Source organism: Thermobia domestica, chromosome 2 (genome assembly GCF_964235325.1).
Source record: "Thermobia domestica chromosome 2, izTheDome1.hap1.1, whole genome shotgun sequence".
NCBI classification, from domain to species: domain Eukaryota; kingdom Metazoa; phylum Arthropoda; class Insecta; order Zygentoma; family Lepismatidae; genus Thermobia; species Thermobia domestica.
The window spans coordinates 351,287,408-351,311,106 of NC_137455.1; the positions used below are offsets into that span (position 1 = coordinate 351,287,408).

A 23,699-nucleotide genomic window follows, 5' to 3' on the forward strand; every position below is an offset into this window, starting at 1 on the left:
AAGGGACATTAAAAACTGCACTCAGCCAATCGATCATATATTCTTTGAACATTCAATCTATTTTTTTTAAAATAATAATTGGATAAGGTACAGGTTCAATACTCGAACGCTAGTATTGAATATTCAATCAATCTGCTTCATGAGTACTCCTTGACGATGTGTTTTCTGTGGACATGGTCCCGACTTGGATTATCATTGCGGATACTTGGCTGTTACTCATAAAATATATTTCGGTGCTTAAAATGAGTGTTAAACAACAATCAAACAATAAAAGTATATATATTATTTGAATATTCAAGCGCTGTACTTTGTGAATATTCGAAAATAATGTACTTTGCGAATATTCTGAGAAATGTACTTTGTAAATATTCTAACAATATACGGTACTTCGTGTGGGGCCAGCAGTAGCAGTAGTGGTAAAGCTCTCCCCTCTGTTGGCTGGGGTCCTTGGTTCAATTGCACTCGTGCCAAATGGTCTTTGTGGTGGTAAAGAGGCTGTGTCGATTTTCTTGTGCTTCTCCCGTTTCCTCCCACTTTTTCATTTCATTCATTATCATCATAGCCTCTCAGACTCGGTGTACAATTGGGCGAACTAATTTCAGTTTGCGTTATGAACAATCGAATAATGTATTTCGTGAATATTCGAACATAGTACTGTGTGAATATTCGTACCTCTTTTGTTATAGTACAAATGTAAGTTCATTCCTATTAGGTACTGCTGGGTGAACATAACTTTACTAATATAGTATTTTCTTCAAGTAATAAAAAAAATACATATAATAAAAATGTTACTATTAGTAATGGAATTCCGAAGTAATTCGGAATTTAGGAAAAAACTGGATAAGTAATTGTATACGCAATAAACTTGGTAGTGCGATACCCATTGAAACAGTTACATTTTAGCTACTGCATGCTAGTTTCTCTCTACCAACATCCGTATCGATTGGGAAGTTCCTATGGACCAGTGATCTTTCTCTCTGCTTCTGTCGCGCGCCCCGAGGATTCCAAACATTATTTCATTCCCCAAAAACCAAGCCACGTCATAATCATGACGTCAACGGAAACCACGATTGTGATAGGAAAGCGAGTAGTGTATCTGTGTTCGAATAATACAACTCTCATTTCATTCCACTTCACTCCAGTTCAGTTGCACTCTTCCCCTTGAAGTGCTCGCTTGAGTTTTGCTTCGTTCTTGTGTGAAGTAATTGGATAGATCCGTTCAGAGAAGCACTCGAGCGTTTTGGTCTCTGTAGTGAAAGACAAAAAAAGTGTGCGTGGAAGTGTAGTTTTATGTCAGTGTAATAATGTTTTAAATGGAAACAGTGCGATAATGGATAAAAGTTTCTTTGAAGTGTTGTAGTGGAAGTGCGAGAACAAAATACTTTCACCTACCGCACAAAGGGTAATTATGCATATTTCCCGTTTTTTATAATATTTAGACTAACTGCACTAATTTAATATTCTTTTTCCTTATTTGGTGTGAATACATTACTAGTAGTATTTTTCTTTCTTTCTCTCTCTCTCTCTTTATTATTATTATTCCTACTTCTTGAATTAGCAACCAAAGATTTGACTTGTTAAAATTTAGGAAGTTCCCAGTTAGAAGGCAATGACATAATGTCACGAGTTGATAGTACTTAATTCAAGAGATGATCAAAAGATAAGCGTAATGATTGATCTTGTTTGGTTTTAAAATGTAGTAGGTAGTTGATATTCATTCAGTTTTAAATACCATTTGGTTGATATTCCTTCAGTTCAAAAGCGCAATGGTTGATTTGTTTGATTTAAAAAGTATTGGTCGGTATTATTTGTTTTTAAAGCGCAGTGGTTGCTATTGTTTGACTTTGAAGTGCGGGGTTAATGTCGTTTGGTTACAAAACGTAGTGGTCAATACTTGTTCTGTTTTAAAGCGTTCATATTGTTCAGGCCAGAAACTAGAAAAAATGAAATGAAATCTTTCAGTCTAACGTCGCACGATTACGCTCTTTTGGTTAATGAAGGCGATAATAAAACTTGTGAATGATGATTAAAGAACTGGTGGAATGAGAAAATGGGAGGAAACTGCCCGAGAAAACCCACGGACACGATGTTGTCCACCATAAATTAACTTGTACGGGGATCGAACCAGGGATCCCACACACCAGAGGTAAGCGCTCTGCCACCGAAGCACCGTGCTGCCCCTCTATTCAGAACCTAGGGATGAATGATTGTACTTTTTTTTTTTAATTCATGGCTATTTGATGTTGGTCGATTATAAACGATAGCCTGTTACCCTGTTGTTCCATAAAACATAGTCTGTAAAGCAGAACAGGAAAAGAGAGCATTAATTTTGATTTTCATACAGCATTTACTATCATATGGTGTAGAATAATGAAGCTTGTGCCCTCAAAGAAATCGAACGCAGGACCTCATGCACCAAAGACGAACTCAGTCGGTTAATTTTTAATGAAAGGCAATGTCCTAGTGTTCCTCTTGTTACTGAGAGCTATTCTGAGAAACGTACTAGCTGACAATATGTGCTTTGTGTTCTGTAATCTAGGGTTTAATCATTATTTAGAGATAGAATTAACGTATTATTTTATTCAATATGAAGACAAGAGTTACTAGATGTCCATTCGTTAAACATAGCCATGGTCTTTTTATGTTCGCAGTTATTATTGGAGAGTACTGGTAATTTCCACTTCTCTGATTTATTTTGTTTACGAAACCTTAAAACCAGGCGTTCTCACAGTATTTCCCGATGAGTGCTTTGTATAATCTGTCCGTGAGAGAATCTTCACAATCTTTCACAAATGGGTGAACGCGTGGGTGGATTTCGTCTTTTAGCTCTCATGGTAGTACACTGCAACGAAGTCCACTCTCCTGCTGGTACCAGATGCGGAAGAAAACGATAACATTTTCGGAATTAATTTTTACGCTTCTTGCGCAAGAGTTAAGAGGAAGCTTTTATGTAAAGATGTTAGGATTTCTTGTTTCCGTAAAACATTTTCCACATAACTGCATTTACTACTTTATTGTATTAGGGCGAAATCACTCAGGACAAAGGGAGTTATGTCCATCTCGTTTATAGGTCGGTGAAAATTTTTCTCACTATAGTTTAATGGTAGTTCAGAAGGATTTTGTAATTTTAATTCCAACCAACTAATAGTGGGATAAGATGGGTCAACCACCCCTTTCTAGAATTCTTCTTGGCTCGATATTATCTTCCAGATTAATAGTATTTCTATATTACTATACAAATTGATAGAATTGGTATATACAGTAATATAATGATTATTAGTGGCCTGAGATCGTATAAACGAGAAAAAGTTACAAATGTAAAAGATTTAGGGGTGACATTTGACGAAAACTTAACTATTGAATGAGCATGTAAAGGTAAGATTCCACGAAATTTTAAAACATTTTATTAACTAATTTATTGATAATGACGCATATATTTCACTGTATAAGATTTTTTAAGTAAGAACAAAATTATAAAAAAATGAAATGAAATCTTTGAGTTTTACGTCCCACAGTTATGCCGGTTAGGGTAAAGGAGACTATGATGATGAGAAATGAATGAAATGGTGGAATGAAGAAAGTGGGAGGAAACGGGAGAACCCCGAGAAAACCCACGAGCACAGTGTTTGTCCACCACAAAGTTCACACGGCGCGAGCTGGGATCGAACCAGGGACCCCAAGCACCGGAGGTGAACGCTCTACCACTGAGCCACCGCGTCTCCCAGAAGAAAATTAGAGTATGGATGTCTAGTATAGAACTCCGTAGCTAAAGTTCATTCTTAGGAACTAGAACGAATACGAAAGAGACCTATGAAATCCTTGTTTTAAAACCAAATATGGTTTTATTGCTTAGTTAAAAATAATTAAGGGAAAATACGAGGGCGAGTCAAAAATTATCTACACTTTTCATTCTACACTTTATATGAAGCTAGGGTTATACTATGCACATCATTTTTCTACGTAATCTCCCTCCTTATCAATACACTTGGTCCAACGGTCAACGAGCTTACGTATTCCTTCCAAATAAAAGGTTTTCGTTTGGTCGTGAAGCCACTTTTGCACCACATTTTGCAGTCTAAATCTGACTTTACGAGTATGAAAACCGAGCTCGTCGTGGATGATTTGATTGGCAGAGCCATGACTGATGTTCAAAGCAGCTGCTACCTCATCGATAGTGATTCACCAGAACAATCTCCCGCGCTTGCTGAATGTTGTAATCTGTAGTGGAGGTTGATGGCCGTCCTGCTCCCTCTTCATGCGCTACACTTGTTCGACCACTTTTAAAACTTCTCGAGCCACAAAAACACAGTTCTCTCGTATTGCGATGAATGTCTGACCCTTTGACACCCTGCGACCAGAGGAATCGGATCACTGCTCGTTGTTCCTCTTTGGTGCAAACTTCTAATGGAACAGCCATGATACATCTGCAACAGAAGGAAGAAAAATGGAGGAATTAGGATCACACTTTCACAGCATTACCACAACAGTATAACAATAAAATATGCGAGGACAGAAGACAAAGTGTGTAATGTAAAAGTTATGACAAAAGTGTAGATAATTTTTGACTTGCCCTCGTATTTTAAATTGACTTATCGAAAAAAATAGAGGTACGTTACATAATCAGACACTAGTACAAAGCTATAATAATAATAATAATAATAATAATAATACAGTAATAATTTATTTAGCATTTACTTTAAAATATTTTTATTGAAAGTTTCTAATGTTAGGACTGGACACGGTATGACATTTGTTAATAGGTATGATAGGTCTATTTTTGGTAGTTTACTAAGAAAATATACTTAAAAAAAATAAAAATAAAATTACAAGATAATACAATTGTTTGCTTAAGTTTTAAATAAAACAATATGGTGTGATTTAATACGAAAAGTCAAGGTGTAAATTTGATTCAAAATTGTGGTAAGTAAACACACGTATTTATTGATTTGTTTTGAATCATTTGTTCTTCTGAATTACTGATTTCTGAATTCAACGGTGCGGATTTGGCTGATCACTCTTTCTAGCACTACTAATGAACCTATTATTATTATTATTTCATGCAAGACTGTGGCCCAAATTAATACAAATGAAACTTACTCCAGTCCAGAGCCGTGCCGTGGAAAATCAGCGCCCGCGGCGAAAGTATACGACGGCGCACCCATACATATATTCCAAGCAATTTTCCTATCTTTTTTTTCCTTTTTTCTATCGAATTTTTCGCCCCCTTACTTCGGCGCCCGGGGCCATCGCCCCCCTCGCTCCCCCCACGACACGGCCCTGCTCCTGTCCATTTGGAGTCTCGAAATCTAAAGTTCAAACAGTTTTGTTCGAACAAATAAGCGAGTTTTTCAAAATAATTTTAACTACACCCAGAGAACATTTGAAACTTAAATATCACAATACTGTATTAATCAACTTTTTCTATACATATACATACATGTATTTGTTCTTTAGAACCATACTTAAATACAGGGATGTAATGGGGCGTATACCCACCTAAAATTTTTGTAGCCCAGCGTATACTAACCTTAAATTTACAAAAGAAGGAGAGTATATTGGGGTGCGTATATGCCAACTAATCTTGCGTATACGTATACGCTATATTTTTGAAACCGATCGAGCGTATACTTACCAAAAATTCTAGTATTACATCACTGCTTAAATAATATTCGTTGTTTGTATAATTTTCCCCCAGGTGCACTGAGTGCTTCTCTCCAATTTACTGGAATTATGTGGAATACTTGCTTAAAGTTTGTAAAAAAGATCTGAATTATGTATTAAATTTTGATTCTGTTTAATTTTTATGTATACAATGTCTAGAAAATGATTTATTTATATATTTTTATTTTTTGCTTGCAGGTGACATGGTGAGGAGTTGATAGATAGCACAGCCATGACAGTTCTCAGGTGGTGTGTGGTGGTAGTCTTTCTAGGGACGCAAGTCCTCGCTCTTGAAGGTCCTAACATATGCTTAAGACAAGAAACGTAAGTACATTTTTAACTTGTAACAATTAATTTCTGGTAAGTAGTATAGTCTTAAAATAAGGATATTTTTCCTTTAATAAACATATAATAAGGTATTTAATTTTATGCAGAACTTATTGTAGTAACGCTGGTTTAGATTATGTGGAATTTTAAATAAGAATTGTGTTAACATGTTATAGTATATCGATGGTAGATGTCTTCTTAGCTCCCAGCGTAAGCATACGGGAACTTAGTTTTACTACAAGTAGGTGTGTGTGTGTGTGTGTGTGAAAGGAAGGTTCGGGATAAATTTGACACTTTTGGATGATTGGAAAAAACAGGGAATATTATCCTCAAACAAATTGCATTGAACTCATGGAAATCGTACAGTAGAACAAAAGAAAGCAAAATCACTCAAAAACTTATGCGGCTACAACTGCCTCGAGGCGACTCCTGAATCTGGAGCATGCAGCCTTCACAGTCTCCCTAGGGAGAGCTGGAAATGAATGGCACCTGAATCCAGTCGATGAGCTCGGTCTTTGTTGCAGACAGTGTTGTTGGTGTGTTACTCCACCACGTTCCACACATAATAATCCATAGGATTGCAATCAGGGGAGTTAGGGGGCCAGATGTCGGGACTGGTGAAGTCGTACAAATTGTCACGCATCCACTTCAGCGTCTTCCCAGCAGTATAGTAAGGAGCAGAGTCACCGTTGTATTTCTGTGTTTCGCTTCGTATCGCTCTGATTGTTCAAGGAGCACTGAGCAGCTGTCTTGATTGCAGAATTTGGTTGGCCGGCACGAATCATGAAGCTGCAGATAACTCTTTTCCAATGTTCTGGTAGCTTCCACTTGTCCATTACTATTGTTTGACTTCACAGCTGAATCTGAAATCAAAGAGAAGTAATATGTGAGAACACTGGCAATATCTTCTGACAACTCATACCTACATGCAATAAAACCAACCGCCAGATTTACCCCGAACACCCGTAAGTGGTAACCACAAGCCGGATACGAACCAAATTTAGGTGAGTAGCCCATTGCCAAATGAATAAAAAAAGAAGCTATATTTGGTGAACGGACACAGCCAGGAACAGGCTTGCTTAAGGTGGCTCGGATCGTCTCGTCTCGACTCGCCTTCTATGTGGTACTTTATCTCTTGGTAAGTGCCGATCAGGTCTAAAACAAATTTTATAGGAAAATAGCCCATGGTCTAGGGAATAGAAAGTGCGTTCGTTGGTGGCCGGGGCCGGCCAGGGACCGACTCGACAACAACTGAATTATTCCACAGTTTTACACCCCGGGAGTGTTTTAGTTAGGTTCACCTCGGTTTGTTATGAATGGATTGGCATAAAATAGAATGGCTATAGGCTGTTTCATGGCAATTTATTCTTAAAGCAAGTTTTGGAGTAGATTGGTTAATTTCAATATTACCAGTGTCTATAGTAACGAGCAAAGGGACGCATTTATAAAAACAAAAATAAAACTTTCTATAGACATTACAGTTCAAGAAACAGGAGTTAAATCAATATATTATACAGTATATCTCGAGTTTACTTTTTTACGATCACAAGACATTATTCCGTATGGATGATTATGGATTAATATGAGAATAAAAAAAAAAGTTATATAACATGAATTGGTTTGAATACTTTGTAACAGTGTGGTCTCTACGCGTGAATAATGCATAGATTACAAGTAATATGTGTAAAAGAAGCATAGGGTAGGGAAACACAAATAAATTAAAATTTGAGTTAACGATAATTTAAAGCTAGATCTTCGTGACCATATGATGTGTTTCCTCGCTGGTGACATCATCAGGTATACTTCAGCATTAGTTTCATCTCATACAGCGTCCATTTTCAAACACTACGCAAGAATCTTCATACTCAGGGGTGCCCACAAAGGGGGGCTATGACGCCAATTGCGTCATTGAAATATTTGGGGGGGTTAAAATCTATATAAATACCGGTATGTTTGAGGGGGAGGGTAAAAATTAATCGAAAAGATTTTTTCATTGAAGAACAGCTACGGATAGACAATTGGGGGGGTGCGTCATGGACATAAGGGGGGTGGGCACCACTGTCATTCTTGCTACAATTTGGTTCAGTAATAAGAACTATTGATTTGTGTGTGTCCTATCTTCAACCATGTCAATCTTCGGTTAAAAGCTAATATTGTAGAATTTTACGGTCAGAATATTTCTATATCGTCTTTCGAAAGTAAAAGACAAACCCAGTAGCGATTAAGTGCTTAGTAGTTTGCTCTTAATGGAAATAAGCAATAAAAAGTTCGAAGTAACTTTACTTCCCGTTGTTCTGGAAAATAAATAAATTCAAATTGTCCTGAAACAAATTTTTATTGCATGCTTAGATCGATAATGCGATTAAAAATTAATTTTTCGCTATTGTTACTAGATTTATCAATTGAGCAGCATAAAATTAATTTTTAATCGCATTAGTACATGAAGTTGCATATCTAATGAAAATATTTAAGAAACTCTATAACAGTAATAATTAAAATAGTATAATTAGCCCTCATATCTTAATTATGAATGTTAATGCACAAACACAACATTAAAAAAAAAAAAAAGTTTTAAAGCTTATGAGAGCATATGAAAACGAAAATGCATCTATGACATCAGCGTTTTAAACTGTTGGGCAGAGTCCAAATTCTGTATCGACCTTGGCGCTTGTTCCGCAATTTTACAGCATTTCAATTAAAACCTTGGCATCAGTGTGTGTTTAAAGAGTATGTAATGCTAATCTGTAAAGGAAGAGTTTCAACAGGCTAAAAATTAATCGCTTTTGTTATTGCGTGCAAATTGGTAATTTGGACGTTGACGTTTTGGAAGTAGCATGTTAGATGACCGTGTGGAAAGCATAAAACCATTTCATTTTAGTTCCAGTTTTTTGGGTATTATAGGGCATAAAATATTTTTAAAAAAATGTTTATTAGAGTTTGGACAAATAAAGCCCTTATCCAAAATTTTAATAGCTTAGTTCAGGTGTGAATTATTATTTACAGCGATTTCATAGTATTTGGACATGGTCAGCAAATTTGTAAATATGGTATTTAATGTTTGTTACAACAGGGGCGTCATTTCAGACTTCGCTTGAGGGGGGGCAAGACCACCACCGATATAAGACTTTCACGTTTTGTACTAGTATATTAGTAGACACTTTATTAAAGTATATGTATTCCTCAAACTCTTGGGGGGGGCAATTGCCCCCTCCTGCCCCTCCTAAATGACGCCCCTGGTTACAAATATATACTAATTTCAGCTTCACGTATTAAAGAAACTTTATTTACTTCAATAAAATTTTAGAACTGTTTTTAAAGCTAATTTTTTTTTCCGTGGCTATAATCTAAAGGAGACAAGTATTAATCAAAGTGAATGATTATGGAAACATTGGTAGACTGTGTGGAAAGGAAAATCCTGACAAAACTTCACGGACGCTGTTATTCACAATAAATTCATATGGTTTGGGATCGAACGTGGGACAGTTGGCACCTTAGATGAAGGCTTTACCACTGAGCCACCATGCGCCCCAACATACGTTAAATCAGATAGATGATGCTTTTTCAAAGGAAGCCTCATGTAGTTTATCTATTGTCGAATAAGAGCTAGAGTAGGAGTTATCGAAAGAAGTTTTGTAAGAAGAAAAGCCTTATTTTGTGGCTTTTTATTTTATAAAAATAAAGAGTTAAGGGACACTCCTAAATATGGATGACACACAAAAATGCGAAGAAGCGTCTGGACGATTTTCAAATATAGGTGTGGAGAAGAATTGAGTAAATTATCTGAGTCCAACAGAAAAAAACTAATATGTAATGGGAAAGTTTCATGGGTAGTCCGGGAAGAAAGAACCGTTTTAGGTATGTTAGATATAATTTTGGATACAACAAGAGGACGAGAAACTGATTTGGACATGATCTGAGAAGTAACTTAATGATGTAATAGGTACAGGGGAAGGAAAAAGAGGGAGGAGACGAAAGAACTTACAGTTGTAGGACGATGTTAAAACCGGAAATCGTTACGTGAAAACGAAGGTGTTAGCTGAAGATCGCGGTACCTGGAAGTTTCTCGGTTTGATAAATGACTTGTCAGTGATGATAAAGTACTATGACTGTTATGATTACGTTGTTTTGTTTTTAAAATGCTAGATTCAGGGGCGTCATTTTGGGGGAGGACAAGGCGCAGTTGTCCTGAGTTCCAAATGTATATTTTTAAATCAAAGGTACACAGATGTGTAGGTCACATAATCTGCTTCAGTGGATGTTAACAAGTTTGTTTTCTTGGGGGGGGGGTCTCTTTCCTACTTCTATTCTCCATTAATCTCTTAGGATAACTACGAGCAGTCGTTCTTTCAGAAAGTGTTCCGGGGGGGCACTGCTGGTAATATTTTATTTATTATTATATTATAGACTTATTATTTTGGTCTCGTCTGGGGGGACACTCTTAGAGCTCCAGGGGCCATGCCCCTCAAAAAAACATGTCTGGAAGAAACACTGACTACGAGACACGAAGAATTACTGTGGTCAGTTCTTTTCTGTTTGTCTTTATACTAACTTTGATTTCTTTTTTTGTATGTTCGTTATTGTTGCTTAGCAAATTGTTGCAATTAAGGTAATTTGGTCCTTAACATCATATTAAAGTGCTACCTACAGTAGCACAATGATCTGTTCAGTAATACCCATTACATACATAGTCTGTACGTGCGCGTTCCGAACACGTAGCATGTATAAGTTGACATAATCGTGCATACTGGTGGCCCCGCGTAGCGTAGTCGCTAACGCTCTCGCCTCCGGTGCGAGCGGTCCCGGGTTCGATTTCCGGTGGGGGCACTCGGTCGAAAAAGTGTAAAACGCTTTTTCAGGCCAGCCACCCTGAATGAGGTTTTCCTGGGTTTTCCTCATTCACACCAGGCAAATACCGGGGTGGTACCTAACTTATAGGTCCCAGGCCGCTTCCTTCCTTCCCCAATCCTTTCTTCCTTCCCTTTCCCCGGATTGTGTGCTCGCCGAGGGACGTCATCTCTCAAAAACGTGAAGGGCAAAATGGCCTTAGATGCCGAAAGCCCAGAAATCTAAATCCCATCCCCCCAATCGTGCATACTGCTCCTGGTGCACATTATATGATTATCTATGCTTCCGCCACTGTTATTCCCGGCCTGGTTCAACCCACTTGTTTACCTTCGCTGACGTGGGAGCACGTGGAGTTAATGCTGTGTTGCAATTCAGCGTACAATCCTGAACTTCCTTAGCTATGCAGCTTTTGCTTATCGGGATGATGTGGCAACAGCCGAGTGCTTTCAAGGCCACGAAAGCATCAGCTCCCAACGACAAGCGCGCTTACTGATGCTGCCTTAGTGCTACGTGAATTGAGGACTGTTCATACTGCGACATGACTATAGGATTCTTTCTTTTGTGAATCAACATGGACGAGATCGTAACTAGAATAGTAGCTCTTTCTTATCTATAAAAAAGAAAAGTGTTTGGTTCACAGACTCTTATGTTACTATACGTTAGTTTAAAGACAAGTTTTGTTGAACGCTATGTAGGCTTGCGAATGCGAAAATATGAAAAGTGCATTTTTTGTGTTTATTCAATCGTACGATAAATGAATAAATTTTAAAAAATTCAATTCCATCCATTGTAAGACACTCCATATTGTAAAGAACAACTTGCTCTAACCATAATGTATGTTGCGGAGGAACAGTGGCTTAGTAGTAGGACGCGTACCTCTCGTGCGTGAGGTCCCTGGTTCGATCCCCGTCCAAGTAAGTGTGTGTTGGACAACATGGTGTTCGTTGGATTTCTCGGGATACTCCCGTCTCCTCCCAATTTCTCATTCCACCAATTCTTCCATCATTTACTTGCTTTAATCATAGTCTTTCTTACCCTAAAGGCCTTAATCGTGGGACGTTAAACTCAGATTTAACTTTTACTATAATGTGTGTTTAAAAGGGAGTGATTAGTATAGGCGTTGAAACCTACGTATTGTCCAATGGAATTAACTTTAGCTACCTTGGTCTAAGGGCCGCACGTATTGGTTAGTACTTCATACACGCGCACATGCATACGCGAAATTTTCTAAGTTCTCATCAGAGCATGGTAATTATATAGGGACCCAGTATTGCAACTTAAGGATGACTATGCAATGCGTAAGGCGTTCTGTGACCATCCGAGAGGAAACAATTATATAAACGAACGAAATGATAACTCATAGAATAAAGAAAAGACTTGTATAGAGTTGAAACTTCACTCTTCCCCCACAAGAGGACAAATAAAAATTTTGCTGGGTCCTGCGTTCTCAATTTCTCCTGGTGTATGAAGTTAATAATACATATTGTAGCTACTTTCTGTTGTCAAATGTCATCAATGCATGGGATTCTGTGTTGCATGTTTTCCAAGCCCATTTCTTTGGCCAACCCATGCAATACTTTTCTTTCTTTCATTTTTTTCACTAGCTAAGATTGTCGCTGATCTAAACAACTACAGTGAAACCTCTACTAACGGACACCTCTATAAAGCGGACACCTCCCGTAACGGACATATTTTGTGATCCCCAAACACTGTAATAGGATGAAACATATTGGCAAACCTCTCTAAAGCGGACACTCTGTAGTACGGACACGGACAGTCTTTTCTGTCCTTTATAGGTATTATTTACCTCCGTATTACGGACACTTTCTCTATAAATAAGTTGAAAAGTATTGTAAAAATACATTTTTAGTAATTCATTCATGTGTCACCAAGAAAGCATTGTGACATTTTGTCTCCTCAACTGTCTACTCAGCAATCCAGACGAAGAGTCTCTGTTTAACAACACTCTCATGTCCTTTGCTTGCATTCCACTCCCACTCAAGCTGTTTTAGACACAAAAGTGATTGACAGTTGCCCGCCGTTTAGAATAACACGTTATTCTACTGTCCTGCTGGAATCTTTAACCAAACAGAAGACAAGTTCGGTAGTTTTTGCCCGCGGGTACGCATATTGTCACAAAAAAGACACTACTGGACTGCAATTAACCCACAAATTAAAGCGACATACTGAAAACGTAAGTGTAAAGTGCAGAGAACTATAACATCTTATTTCCATCTTGTGCCTCGAACATAGAGTATTGGACAGCAGAGGACAACACAGGTACAGTAACATTTTGGTAATATTCGTGAATACATGATTCATCCATGAGTACATGAATACATGAAAAATATTGTTGCTAATTGCATATTACCTTGTTTATTAATTTACCTAAGAAAATATCAAAACCTCTCTAAGGCGGACACCTCTCTATAGCGGACAATTATTGATTCCCCACGGCTGTCCGCTTTAGAGAGGTTTCACTGTAGTTGTTAATTCATTGACATGTTAGTCACATTCAGAAAACCGGTTGAATGACATCGCTTTGGACAATCCTGCGTGCACATAATGATTTTATCTAGTCCTAAGCCTGTTAATAATCAACGAAAATGTATACTTTATTCACAGAAATAAATGCTATAAAGCACTTTGGAATAAGGAAATTGCACGGAAGTCGTTCTTTTTTTTTTTTTTTTTTAAAAAAAAAATAAACTGTGTAATTAAAGTATGTTTTGCCAGTTGACTTCAGATGCATTTTTGAGTGCAGTCATCAGCAAAAGTGCATATTTTTGTTTTGAAATTATTTTTGTAAAAAATGGCGTAGGGAGAATTCAGTTTTCAAATATGTGAAAGTATAGTTAAATAGTCTGTTCATTCCGAAGTTATTAACAGAGTGTAATGGGTTGTGTTGGAATACAATTTTACAAAAATATATAATTGAGAAAAAAGGTGTTAATTTGTATTTAAATATACAGAATAGGGCCAAATGACCTCTGGTAGATAGGATTACGCGCTAGAAGTTTCAATTTCGTCCGGTAAATGTCAACCGCTGAAGGACATTTGCTGGCATCTAATGGCGAGATGTGTAACTTCTAATTGCAGAAAACACACACACACACACACACACACACACACACAAAAACTCATTCCAGAATTATTCTGTGAAGTAGCGGACCGACGTGTCATCGTTACCCGTTAAAATGGTAACGGATTGGCTCAATTAACGAGTCAGCCGAGATAATCGCTCTAGTTATCTTTTTCTTTCCAGGGTTATTGTGTGAAGTAATTGACCAACGTAAGACACCGTTACCCATTAAGAAGTTAACGGATTGACTCCATTAACAAACTCAGCCGAGATAATCGCTCTAGGTATCTTTTCTTCTAGGGTTATTGTGTGAAGTAATTGACCAACGTAAGACACCGTTACCCATTAAGAAGTTAACGGATTGACTCCATTAACAAACTCAGCCGAGATAATCGCTCTAGGTATCTTTTCTTCTAGGGTTATTGTGTGAAGTAATTGACCAACGTAAGACACAGTTACCCATTAAGATATTAATAGATTGGCTCCATTAACGAGCTCAGCTGAGTCGCTGTAGGCATGTGTTGCAGAAAACACAATTCAAAAATTCGCTTCCGTTCACGAGTTGTTATAAGGAGTAACACACGTACGCCGTCTCTTTTAGCCTAAAAGGCATAGCTGTTAGATATTTCATTTTTATTTCTTTTTGGTCGTTTATGGTTTCTTTTAAATGTAAATTTTGTAAAGAAAATTATATTCAATCCTAATAATGAGTGGAGCACAATCAGTCCTTTAAAACCATTGAAACATTACAATCCAGGGACGTACACAGGGGGTGTGGGTCGTGGGTCTGGACACCTCCCTCCAAAAAAAATCCCTACTTTTCTGTAAATTTAGTTTTAATTATAGTAATTTTAATATAACTTATCCTAATTGAATGTGATATTCCCAAAATCTTTGAACTACTCCCGAAATAAATTCCTACATAGGCTACGTGCCTGACTACTACCTTGAAATCACTAATAACTAACTAACTCTATGGCATATGAAACTCGAAGGTTCAATGCTGCGTTTACAAAATCTCTCCACTGACTTATGTCCGTAGCCAACTGGATCCACTTCCCCTTCTGCCAGATCCATCTTAATATTGTCCTTTCATCTATGCCTAGGTCTTCCTAATGGTCATTTTCTGATTGGATTTACAGTTAAGACTTTGAAAGCATTCCTGCTTTCTTCCATTCTGGCTACATGACCTGCCCACCTGAGTCTAGATTTGATAGTCCTAATAAAAAATGAAATGCAATCTTTGTTTTACATCCCATGATTATGCCGGCTAGGCTAAAGGAGACGGTGATAGTGAGAAATAAAGGAAATGGTGGAATGAATAAAGTGGGAGGAAACGGGAGAACCCGTGAAAACCCACGCACACGGTGGTTGTTCACCACAAAGTTCACGTTGCGCGAGCTGGGATCGAACCAAGGACTTCATGCACCAGAGGCGAACAGTCTACCACTGAGCCTCCGCGGTTCGTCTCTAACAATGTTTGGTGAATTGTTTTTCTTCTATTATTATTATTATTATTATTATTATTATTATTATTATTATTATTATTATTATTATTATTATTATTATTATTATTAACTTATTACGTGTTGCCTTTCGTTACGTCTCTGATTCCCATTTCTTTCCAAACTGTACAAGGACGTTCGTACGTAATACAAAGCGAGTTAACTGTATAATAGCAATTAAAAAATCAGCGAATATAATAGTACTGAATTATATGTGCAATCAAATATAAACAAAAACAACACAATGAGCAAGCCGACCTTTCCTTGAACTTCCGGATGAATCATGGCGTAATTAAATATAAATTATGAATGATAAATTATAGTATACTATATTTAACTTTTAATATAAAAATGATTCAGCAATGTTTTTTCTGAGAGGTTTTTAAATATTAATGTACAGTATTTACGAAGTATTTTGTTTGCGAAGTTGGCAGATCAGATGATGAGTATAGATACAGGCTGCATCGAGAGGAAATTGCTCCTAAGTTTCCCGGTTAAATTGCAGAGTGTCCCAAAAGCTTTGTTTAACTGTACACCTTATTTTGTAGAAAAAAGAAAAGTTTTTCTTTTTTGACTTAGCACGTGAACATCTACATTAATTTCATGAATCTTTTATTTTTTACTTGTAGATTCATCTTTATCGCTTCCAGTATGACTACGACTTAAGAAATAGCTAGACAGTAGTCTCTCAAAGTTTCGTTACTTCCACTCACTCCCAAGCCCTGAGAACGATTGTAAAGCTCCCATTTTTAAGCTGGTTGTTGTAGGTTTTAGACCTAAGTTTCTTTTCAACATAAGGCCTTATTCTGTCCCAGCCTTCGCAAAACTTGCATTGCGTTACGTAACGCAAAATAATGCGAAAATCAATTACAGCTGCTAGGTCAATTATCGGAAACTAAAACTCAGATTTTGCGTTGTGTTGGCGCAGTTACGGAATGAAGGCCACGTAGTGCTGCATTATTCGGAAATGTGTCGCACCTTTAAAATTCATGGACAAATAGGAAACTTAGTTATACACCTGATTCAATCAATTCTTGAGTAAATCTTATGATGGTTATATAGTAGGTCCTAATGGCTTACACGCGCCGGTCTTGGGCGACCCAGCTCCGCTATTTCTTTGGGCAAGGCGGGCCGACATTGCTTTTTTTTTTTTTTTTTTAAGCTCGGGCCGATAAATTATTGAGCTTCATTAAACGATAATTGGAATAAAGCTAAACTTTGTGCACTCAGAGTGAAAGGTTGCGATATGTATAGTTCGTGTTGCTTAGCGGCAGTTTGCTTATCAGGCTAGGCCGAGCTCGGGCTAATAATTTTTGAAACTTTTTCGGACCGGGTCAGGTTCGGGCCAAAATACGTCCAAAACTCTCCGGACCCGGCCTGGACTGGGTCTACATAAATTCGGGCTGTATTGGGCTTGGGCTGGAAAATTCGGCCTGTGCAGGTCTCTTGTAAGAAAGCTATCTATTTTAGATCTTAATGATTCGACAAGATTAATATATATATATATATATATATATATATATATATATATATATATATATATATATATATATATATATATATATATATATATATATATATATACAGTGGAGTCTCGTTAATTCGAACTTGGATAATTCGAAAATTCGAAATATTGGATAATTCGAACAGAAGTCCATTCCCCTTGAAAACTGTATTGAAAACAATAGTAAAAAATCGTGGATAAATCGAACTTTTGAACCTATGTTTTGGATAATTCGAAGTAAATACAGTTCAAAATTTTTAATGTTGGACAGATGTAAATAGAGAAATACAGTTTTAACATGTTTGCAGTTATCCAGATGCAGCCATAGGGAAGAGTAATACAAAAGATAAATAGAAAATCTATGTAATGATAAAGATGAAGATGAGTTGGGGAAGAAGTAAAGATAGAGAACGTGTGCCAATCTCATCTTGTTTCAGAATTGGTTGAAAATTTAAGATGAATTATTGATAAAGTCAACCAAATGTTATCAATATCGTATTCCACGCAATACATGAAATTCAAGATTTATTGACCGTTCAAATCAAATTTAAGCAAATGAGGTTTACGACTTCTTAAAAGTGAGAACAGAATATTCAAATTGTTACTGGTGTTTAATTATTTGGGCTATTCAATGTATGTTGTAGTGTTGTACGTAAATATATTTTCTATTGTACACGTAGTTTGAGTTATGTGGAGTCAATGTCGTTTGTTAGTTTGCGGTATTCGATCACGCAAATAATAAGCTGCTTTAAAGATAAAGTCTACACCATATGAATGTGTTTTAGATGCACAGTACTTTGGTTTGTTTGTTGTTATATATGTGAAAATGAATGTTATTGGATAATTCGAATTTTGGATAATTCGAAGTTTTTTCGTGTCCCCTTGGACTTCGAATTAAACAGAGTCCACTGTATAGTGGAAGGTAATATTTCTCAAGTTTATCGTTAGAGGCTTCATGAAAATCTCAAACGAGCGCCGAATCACCCCCTTCTATTATTTTTCCTGTTAAGTTAACCGAACGCCTAGTAGTCTGCAGCCAACCAAACTTCTGTTCGAGTTGGGTAGTATAAGCATCAGGCGTTCGTTAACTATTCTAAATAATTTTGCAGTAAAATAATAAACGAAGAAAGAAAAATAAGTGAAAATATATAGTCATGGGTTTGAGTATCCACCCGGTCAGAAAAGCTAGTTGGTATGTAATTGCGTGAAATTTAAATTGGAAGAATTTACCCAAACAAAGTGAATAGCAACGTAATGAAAGCATTGTAAAGAGAGAATTCTCTAGTATAAGGACGGCTGCTTCAAAATTTGAGGCAAAAGAAAGATTTTTAGATTTACAAACAAATTACGTAATTTTCTTTCGAAAACTTCGCATGAGGTTGTACTGACCCATATGATTATGTTCGGGGCAACCAGATCGATTGATATGTCTCATTTTCGGACTTTTTTCGTTAAAAACTGAGCTTCTACATCATTAGCTAGAAATAGATTAAGGTTGAAATTAATATTGCACAAAATCATAGTCTCTATGTAAGATCAGGTTTCTCCAAATGTAAGCCTGCTGCACTTATATTCTTTAGTTGTCTAATTCCAAATAAATTAACCATCTTACGCTGAAATAACAGTAGTTCTTAACAAATGTACTGCATGTTGGTGGCGTACGCAAAAGGGGGGTGGGGTGGCTGTTTTCAATCTCTTTTCAACAAAATATCATGAAAAAATTAACGTTTACCATATTAACGTACTGTTAACGGCATTTCCGACATAATGAGCAGAATTCAAACTGAAGAATTCTTGCACGGCTAAACATATTTGATAGATGAGTCTCGAATTTAGTGCGAAGCCCGTACATGAGGTATATTAGTTCTGGTTTAGAGTTCGAAATATACAGTACAATAAGCTTATTGTGACAACGAGTGCTCAGAAATTCAGTATGGAAGACAGAAAATGGCAGTTAACTTATCGTTTACAGTTTTAAATATGTTTTTTTTTTTTTTAGCAACTAATACTGTATGATGCTATACTAAGTATTTTCATAATAATTTCATTTCTTGAGCTGCGAAGGTCGGGAGTTCTGCAATTCTCATTTTAACAAATTTATTCATCAATAGCAGAAGCGGTAATCCACAGTGCATAGTGTATCGCTTTTTACCTACAATATCATAAATTGGTAGTTCACTCATGTTTAAAAAAAAGAAAAAAACTAGAATTTCTTCTGTCCAGGCATGGCATTAGTGATATGCAGTGGCGTATTTAGGGGGGGCTTCCGGGTTTAAGCCCCCCCCCCCGAAATTTTACTTACTACAGTAAAGTATATGAAATATCTTGCAGAATTTTCACATTTTCAAGCAACGCCCCGCCCCCGAAAGTTAGCAAAGCCCTCCCCGAAACAAAATCATAAATACGCTACTGGTGATATGCATACCTTGAGTTAGTTACCTCAAGGGTCGCACCCATGGGGAAGGTCCACCAGGTACGGACAATCCACAAAACTTCGTAACTCAACATAAATTTGTACACTTTCTCAATAAAACAATACGTGTTTAACATTGATGTAGCATGAAACTTCAACCCTGCAATTCATTTGTATTCTTTCTCTTAACAAAAACAATCTAGTTGTATATTTTTTTCTAAAAATAGAGGTGGAAGTATTTTACAATTAGTCAGTCTTTTCGGGTGCAAAATAATACTTACTCAATACTACATAGACGTAGTGGCTTGTAGCATTGCCCCCCCTCTCCATCAAAAATCTCGGGGGCGCGCCTGGCCTGCTCTGACTTATATGAGAAATCTTTTATACATAATCGGTGTTTTCTGAGTAGCAAGGTGAGTAGACATCAATAACGTAAGGAAAGGAAGACTCCTCTAATATCAAAGTTCCAAGTAATTACAAAGAACTTAATCACTGAGGCGTTCATAGTATTTGTCATTTTATAAATTACGCGATCGAAGTTCATTAACATGATACTTTGTAATAGAAACTCTTGTGTTTTTTTTTCTATCATAGTTTATGATATTAATATATTCCCTGTTTTTTTCAGATTTACAACTACAATTAGAGTATCAGAACAAAAACCTTATCAGGTTAGAGAATACACATGGTGCCTAGATATACCACCGCGGTGTTCCAAGTACAAGATAAACTTCAAAACAGTGTACAAAGTACAGGTAAGTAAAGATAATGGTAGTTTGTCAAATGCGTTGCAATAGTTTGTGTTATAATCTTATCTGCAAAATACAAGTCATTCGGTCAATTTTGTGGAATTTTAAGTGTATGAACGTGTTGGGGAATTTCAACTTGCTATTCATTCAATTAATATTTCAACTTGCAAAATATGTCTCGTCTTGTCTTTTTTTTTTTTCCACAGTGCTGAACATATTGCAGTGTACGATAAAAAAAAATAAAAATAAAAAACCTTGAAGCCTGATTTCCATACAATTAGGGAGAATCCTAGGCACAGCGGCCATCTTGTTAACAGTAAATTTGAATTTGGCCAAAGATTATAATTTGAGAGTTGCAATTTTACAAGATTCTGGAAAACTGTTTCCGGTTTCAGTTGGCGGTTAGAATCAAATTCCGCTAGCGCACATAACATGAATATGTTAACGTAGCCCTGCGTAGCGTAGTCGCTAACGCTCTCGCCTTTGGTGCGGGCGGTTTCGGGTTTGATTCCTGGTGAGGATACTCGGTCGAAGAAGTTAAAAGCTTTTTCAGGCCAACCTTCTTCGTTCACACCAGGCAAATGCCGGATGGTACCTAACATATGAACCCAGGCCGTTTCCTTCTTTCCCCATTCCTTTCGTCCTTGCCAATTCCACGGGCAGTGGGACCGCCGAGAGTCTTCATTCTTCATATATGGCGAGATAACATGGCCATAGATGCCGAAATCCCAGAAATCGAATTTCTAATCCTAATCCTGATGAATATGGTAACTTTATAAAACTGAACAAGAATGAACAGAACCAAATCTTCAATTCTGTAACTTTGTCTCATTTTAGTGGAAACGTAATGACACAGTATGCAGTAAAAATCTTCGTTTCGCACACTGAAGGATACGATGGACACTGTATTTGACATGCAATACAGCAGTGTATATATATATATATATATATATATATATATATATATATATATATATATATTGCTTATTTCCTTTAGTTCCGTTGGTTCCTCAAACTAACCCGTAATACTTAAAATTTAGTACCAGAAACAATTTCTCTAAAATAGTTTTTGGAATATGTCGAAAATTATCATGGCTTTCAGCATTATTCTTACAGTACATTTTCGTATAAACTGGTAATTTATCGTAATTCAAACAAGTGATAAATAAAAGTAAATAAAAGTTGTGATAATATAATTTATTTAAGGGGACAGACTACTAAATATTTTTCAAAAGCTAACAATTTTTTTTTGCCTTTTTTTTGTAAGTGAAAAGAGATAATGAAAGGTAACTTACCACAGTAATAGATAATGTTATTCTACACCTGAAAATACGAATCGGAAGAATAATCAATGTTGCCATCCATAGAAAAAACAGTGTGGCCAAAATTTGAATTACCCAAAAATCTTGGTTAAGTCAGAGACTAGAAAAATAAACTTTAGGGTAATTGATGACTTATGATATCTGTGTTCCTTATTAACTACTTTTTAAATAATAATTGTATTCATTTTGTAATAACTTAACATAAGTTTTTACAAAATAAATAAGTTATTACAAAATAAATACAAATAATATTTAAAAAGTAGTTAACAAGAGACACAGATATCATGATAAGTCATCAATTACCGTTGAGTTTATTTTTCTAGTCTCTGACTTAACCAAGATTTTTGGGTAATTTAAATTGTGGCCACACTGTTATTTCTATGGAACAACAACACTGATTATTCTTCCGATTCGTATTTTCAGGTGTAGAATAACATTATCTATTATTGTGGTAAGTTACCTTTCATTATCTCTTTTCACCTACGAAAAACAGGCAAAAGAAAAATTGTCAGCTTTTGAAAAATATTTAGTAGTCGGCCCCCTTAATACCTCTCACCAGTGGCGGCTTTAGCGGGTAAGTCGGGGCCTACCTAAAAAATTTTGAAAAATATATAAACGCGAAAAGATACAATAAAGAGTTAATATATTTTCTACTGTTTATATTAATGGTAGATAATTATTTAACAAATAGCATCAACAACTACAGTAAAATTAATTTTCTACTGTCATTAATCAAATGTGTATAAATTCATAAGCGATGAAGCGGGCCTACCCAAAATTAAAATCCTAAAGCCTCTCTTGCCTCTCGTAGTTGTTGAAATACTGACTTCACTTCAAACAGGGATAGCTTCAAATGTATTGAGAAGTGATTGTAAGATCAACATAAGTCAGTGGCGGCCTCTATATAGAGTTTTCGTACTTTTTACGGAATAAGCACATCATACTGAGTTAAGTGATAGTTTGAGTTTGTCTACACTATATGTAGTTTTCCAGATATATAAGGCGTACAAGAAAATGTTTGATTGAATGAGATGTATTGAATTTTTTCGATCAGGAGCAGCATTTTTTTTTTTTTTTTGAAACAGGCATATCATACTGAATAAATTGTAAGTTTTGGTGTGGCTACACTATATGTAGTACTCGAGATATAAGGCCTACAAGAAAATTTTTGCCTGAAATATATTGGATCTTTAGATCCAAAAATAAATAAATGTCCCTTGATTTGTGAAAACAAAATTATGCGATGTATAATTTTAATACTGTATTTTACCCTAATATAAATATCCCTCGAATAATAATCAACCCCTCCCTCAAAAAAAAAAAAAAAATCCCCTTGAGAATCCCTTTATTATGCGGATACAAACATCTATAAGATCACTACAGAAAAAAAATCACGTAACTACCAAACTCACAGCTCATCGGCTGCGAAACAAATGAGTAGTTAGAGAATGTCTTTTCCAGATAGTTACTGATACTACCTCTATACATTCTGAAATATATCAATACTATGCAGTATTATAAATTGGAAAATAAATCAATTGAACTTTACATTGTCAAAATTCTCAAAGCATTATTATTGTTTACAATATTATAAAAAAAATCAATCAAAATGTATCTACCGGTATCTCTACCACATGTCTAAAAACACAAAATGGGATTACAAGTCCTCCCTCAAGAATTTTAGACATGAGGTGCTTATGTTCGAGTAAATACGGTATTTTAAAATCGAATTTGAGTAATATTAAATTTATGTATGACGTGAATACATTTTGACAAAGCAAAGGACATTTAACTATACTTGAAAAAGAAATCAGCAATATCAGATCATTAAAAATCCCTGTTTGTTTCAAATAAATAATCGGGAAATGCCATTTTTCGGGCGCTAAAAATTATCTGGATAACACACTCATCAAGCAGTAAGCACGAAGGAAAGAAACTTAATATTTACGTTATTATTGTTTCCTCACGAGACCAGAATTGTGGCAATCTCGTCTCTAAAATGTAACTGGTCCTTAATAAGTATTTCTTGAGCCACAATATCTATAACAGAACTTTGAAATGTAAATATCATTTATTTATACCTTCGTTTAATATTCCTATTACAAACCATTAACTTCTTGGATATCAATTCTTCATAAAACTTACTAATCTTTTTACTTAACAACCTCTCTTATTTATATTTCAATTTTGGTAACTAAGGAGCACTAATAATCTTTACAATACCATTTTTCTTCTTCTTTACAAAATATGCTCCGTTGTCGCACCTCTGATCGTCTTTCTAATAGTGGTGC

At 36.0% G+C, this 23,699-nt stretch overlaps 1 protein-coding gene across 3 annotated transcripts in view; it reads left to right on the forward strand.

The window, feature by feature from the left end:
* The first annotated feature begins 5,865 nt into the window (after positions 1 to 5,865).
* drpr (multiple EGF like domains draper) overlaps positions 5,866 to 23,699 on the forward strand; it is an 81,587-nt gene continuing 63,753 nt past the window's right edge. For all 3 annotated transcript variants that reach the window (XM_081749260.1, XM_081749261.1, XM_081749262.1), the window contains exons 1-2: positions 5,866 to 5,985; positions 19,966 to 20,092. In XM_081749260.1, the coding sequence (XP_081605386.1) occupies positions 5,894 to 5,985; positions 19,966 to 20,092 (219 nt within the window). In that variant the 5' untranslated portion in view covers positions 5,866 to 5,893. The remainder of the gene's footprint in view (positions 5,986 to 19,965; positions 20,093 to 23,699) is intronic.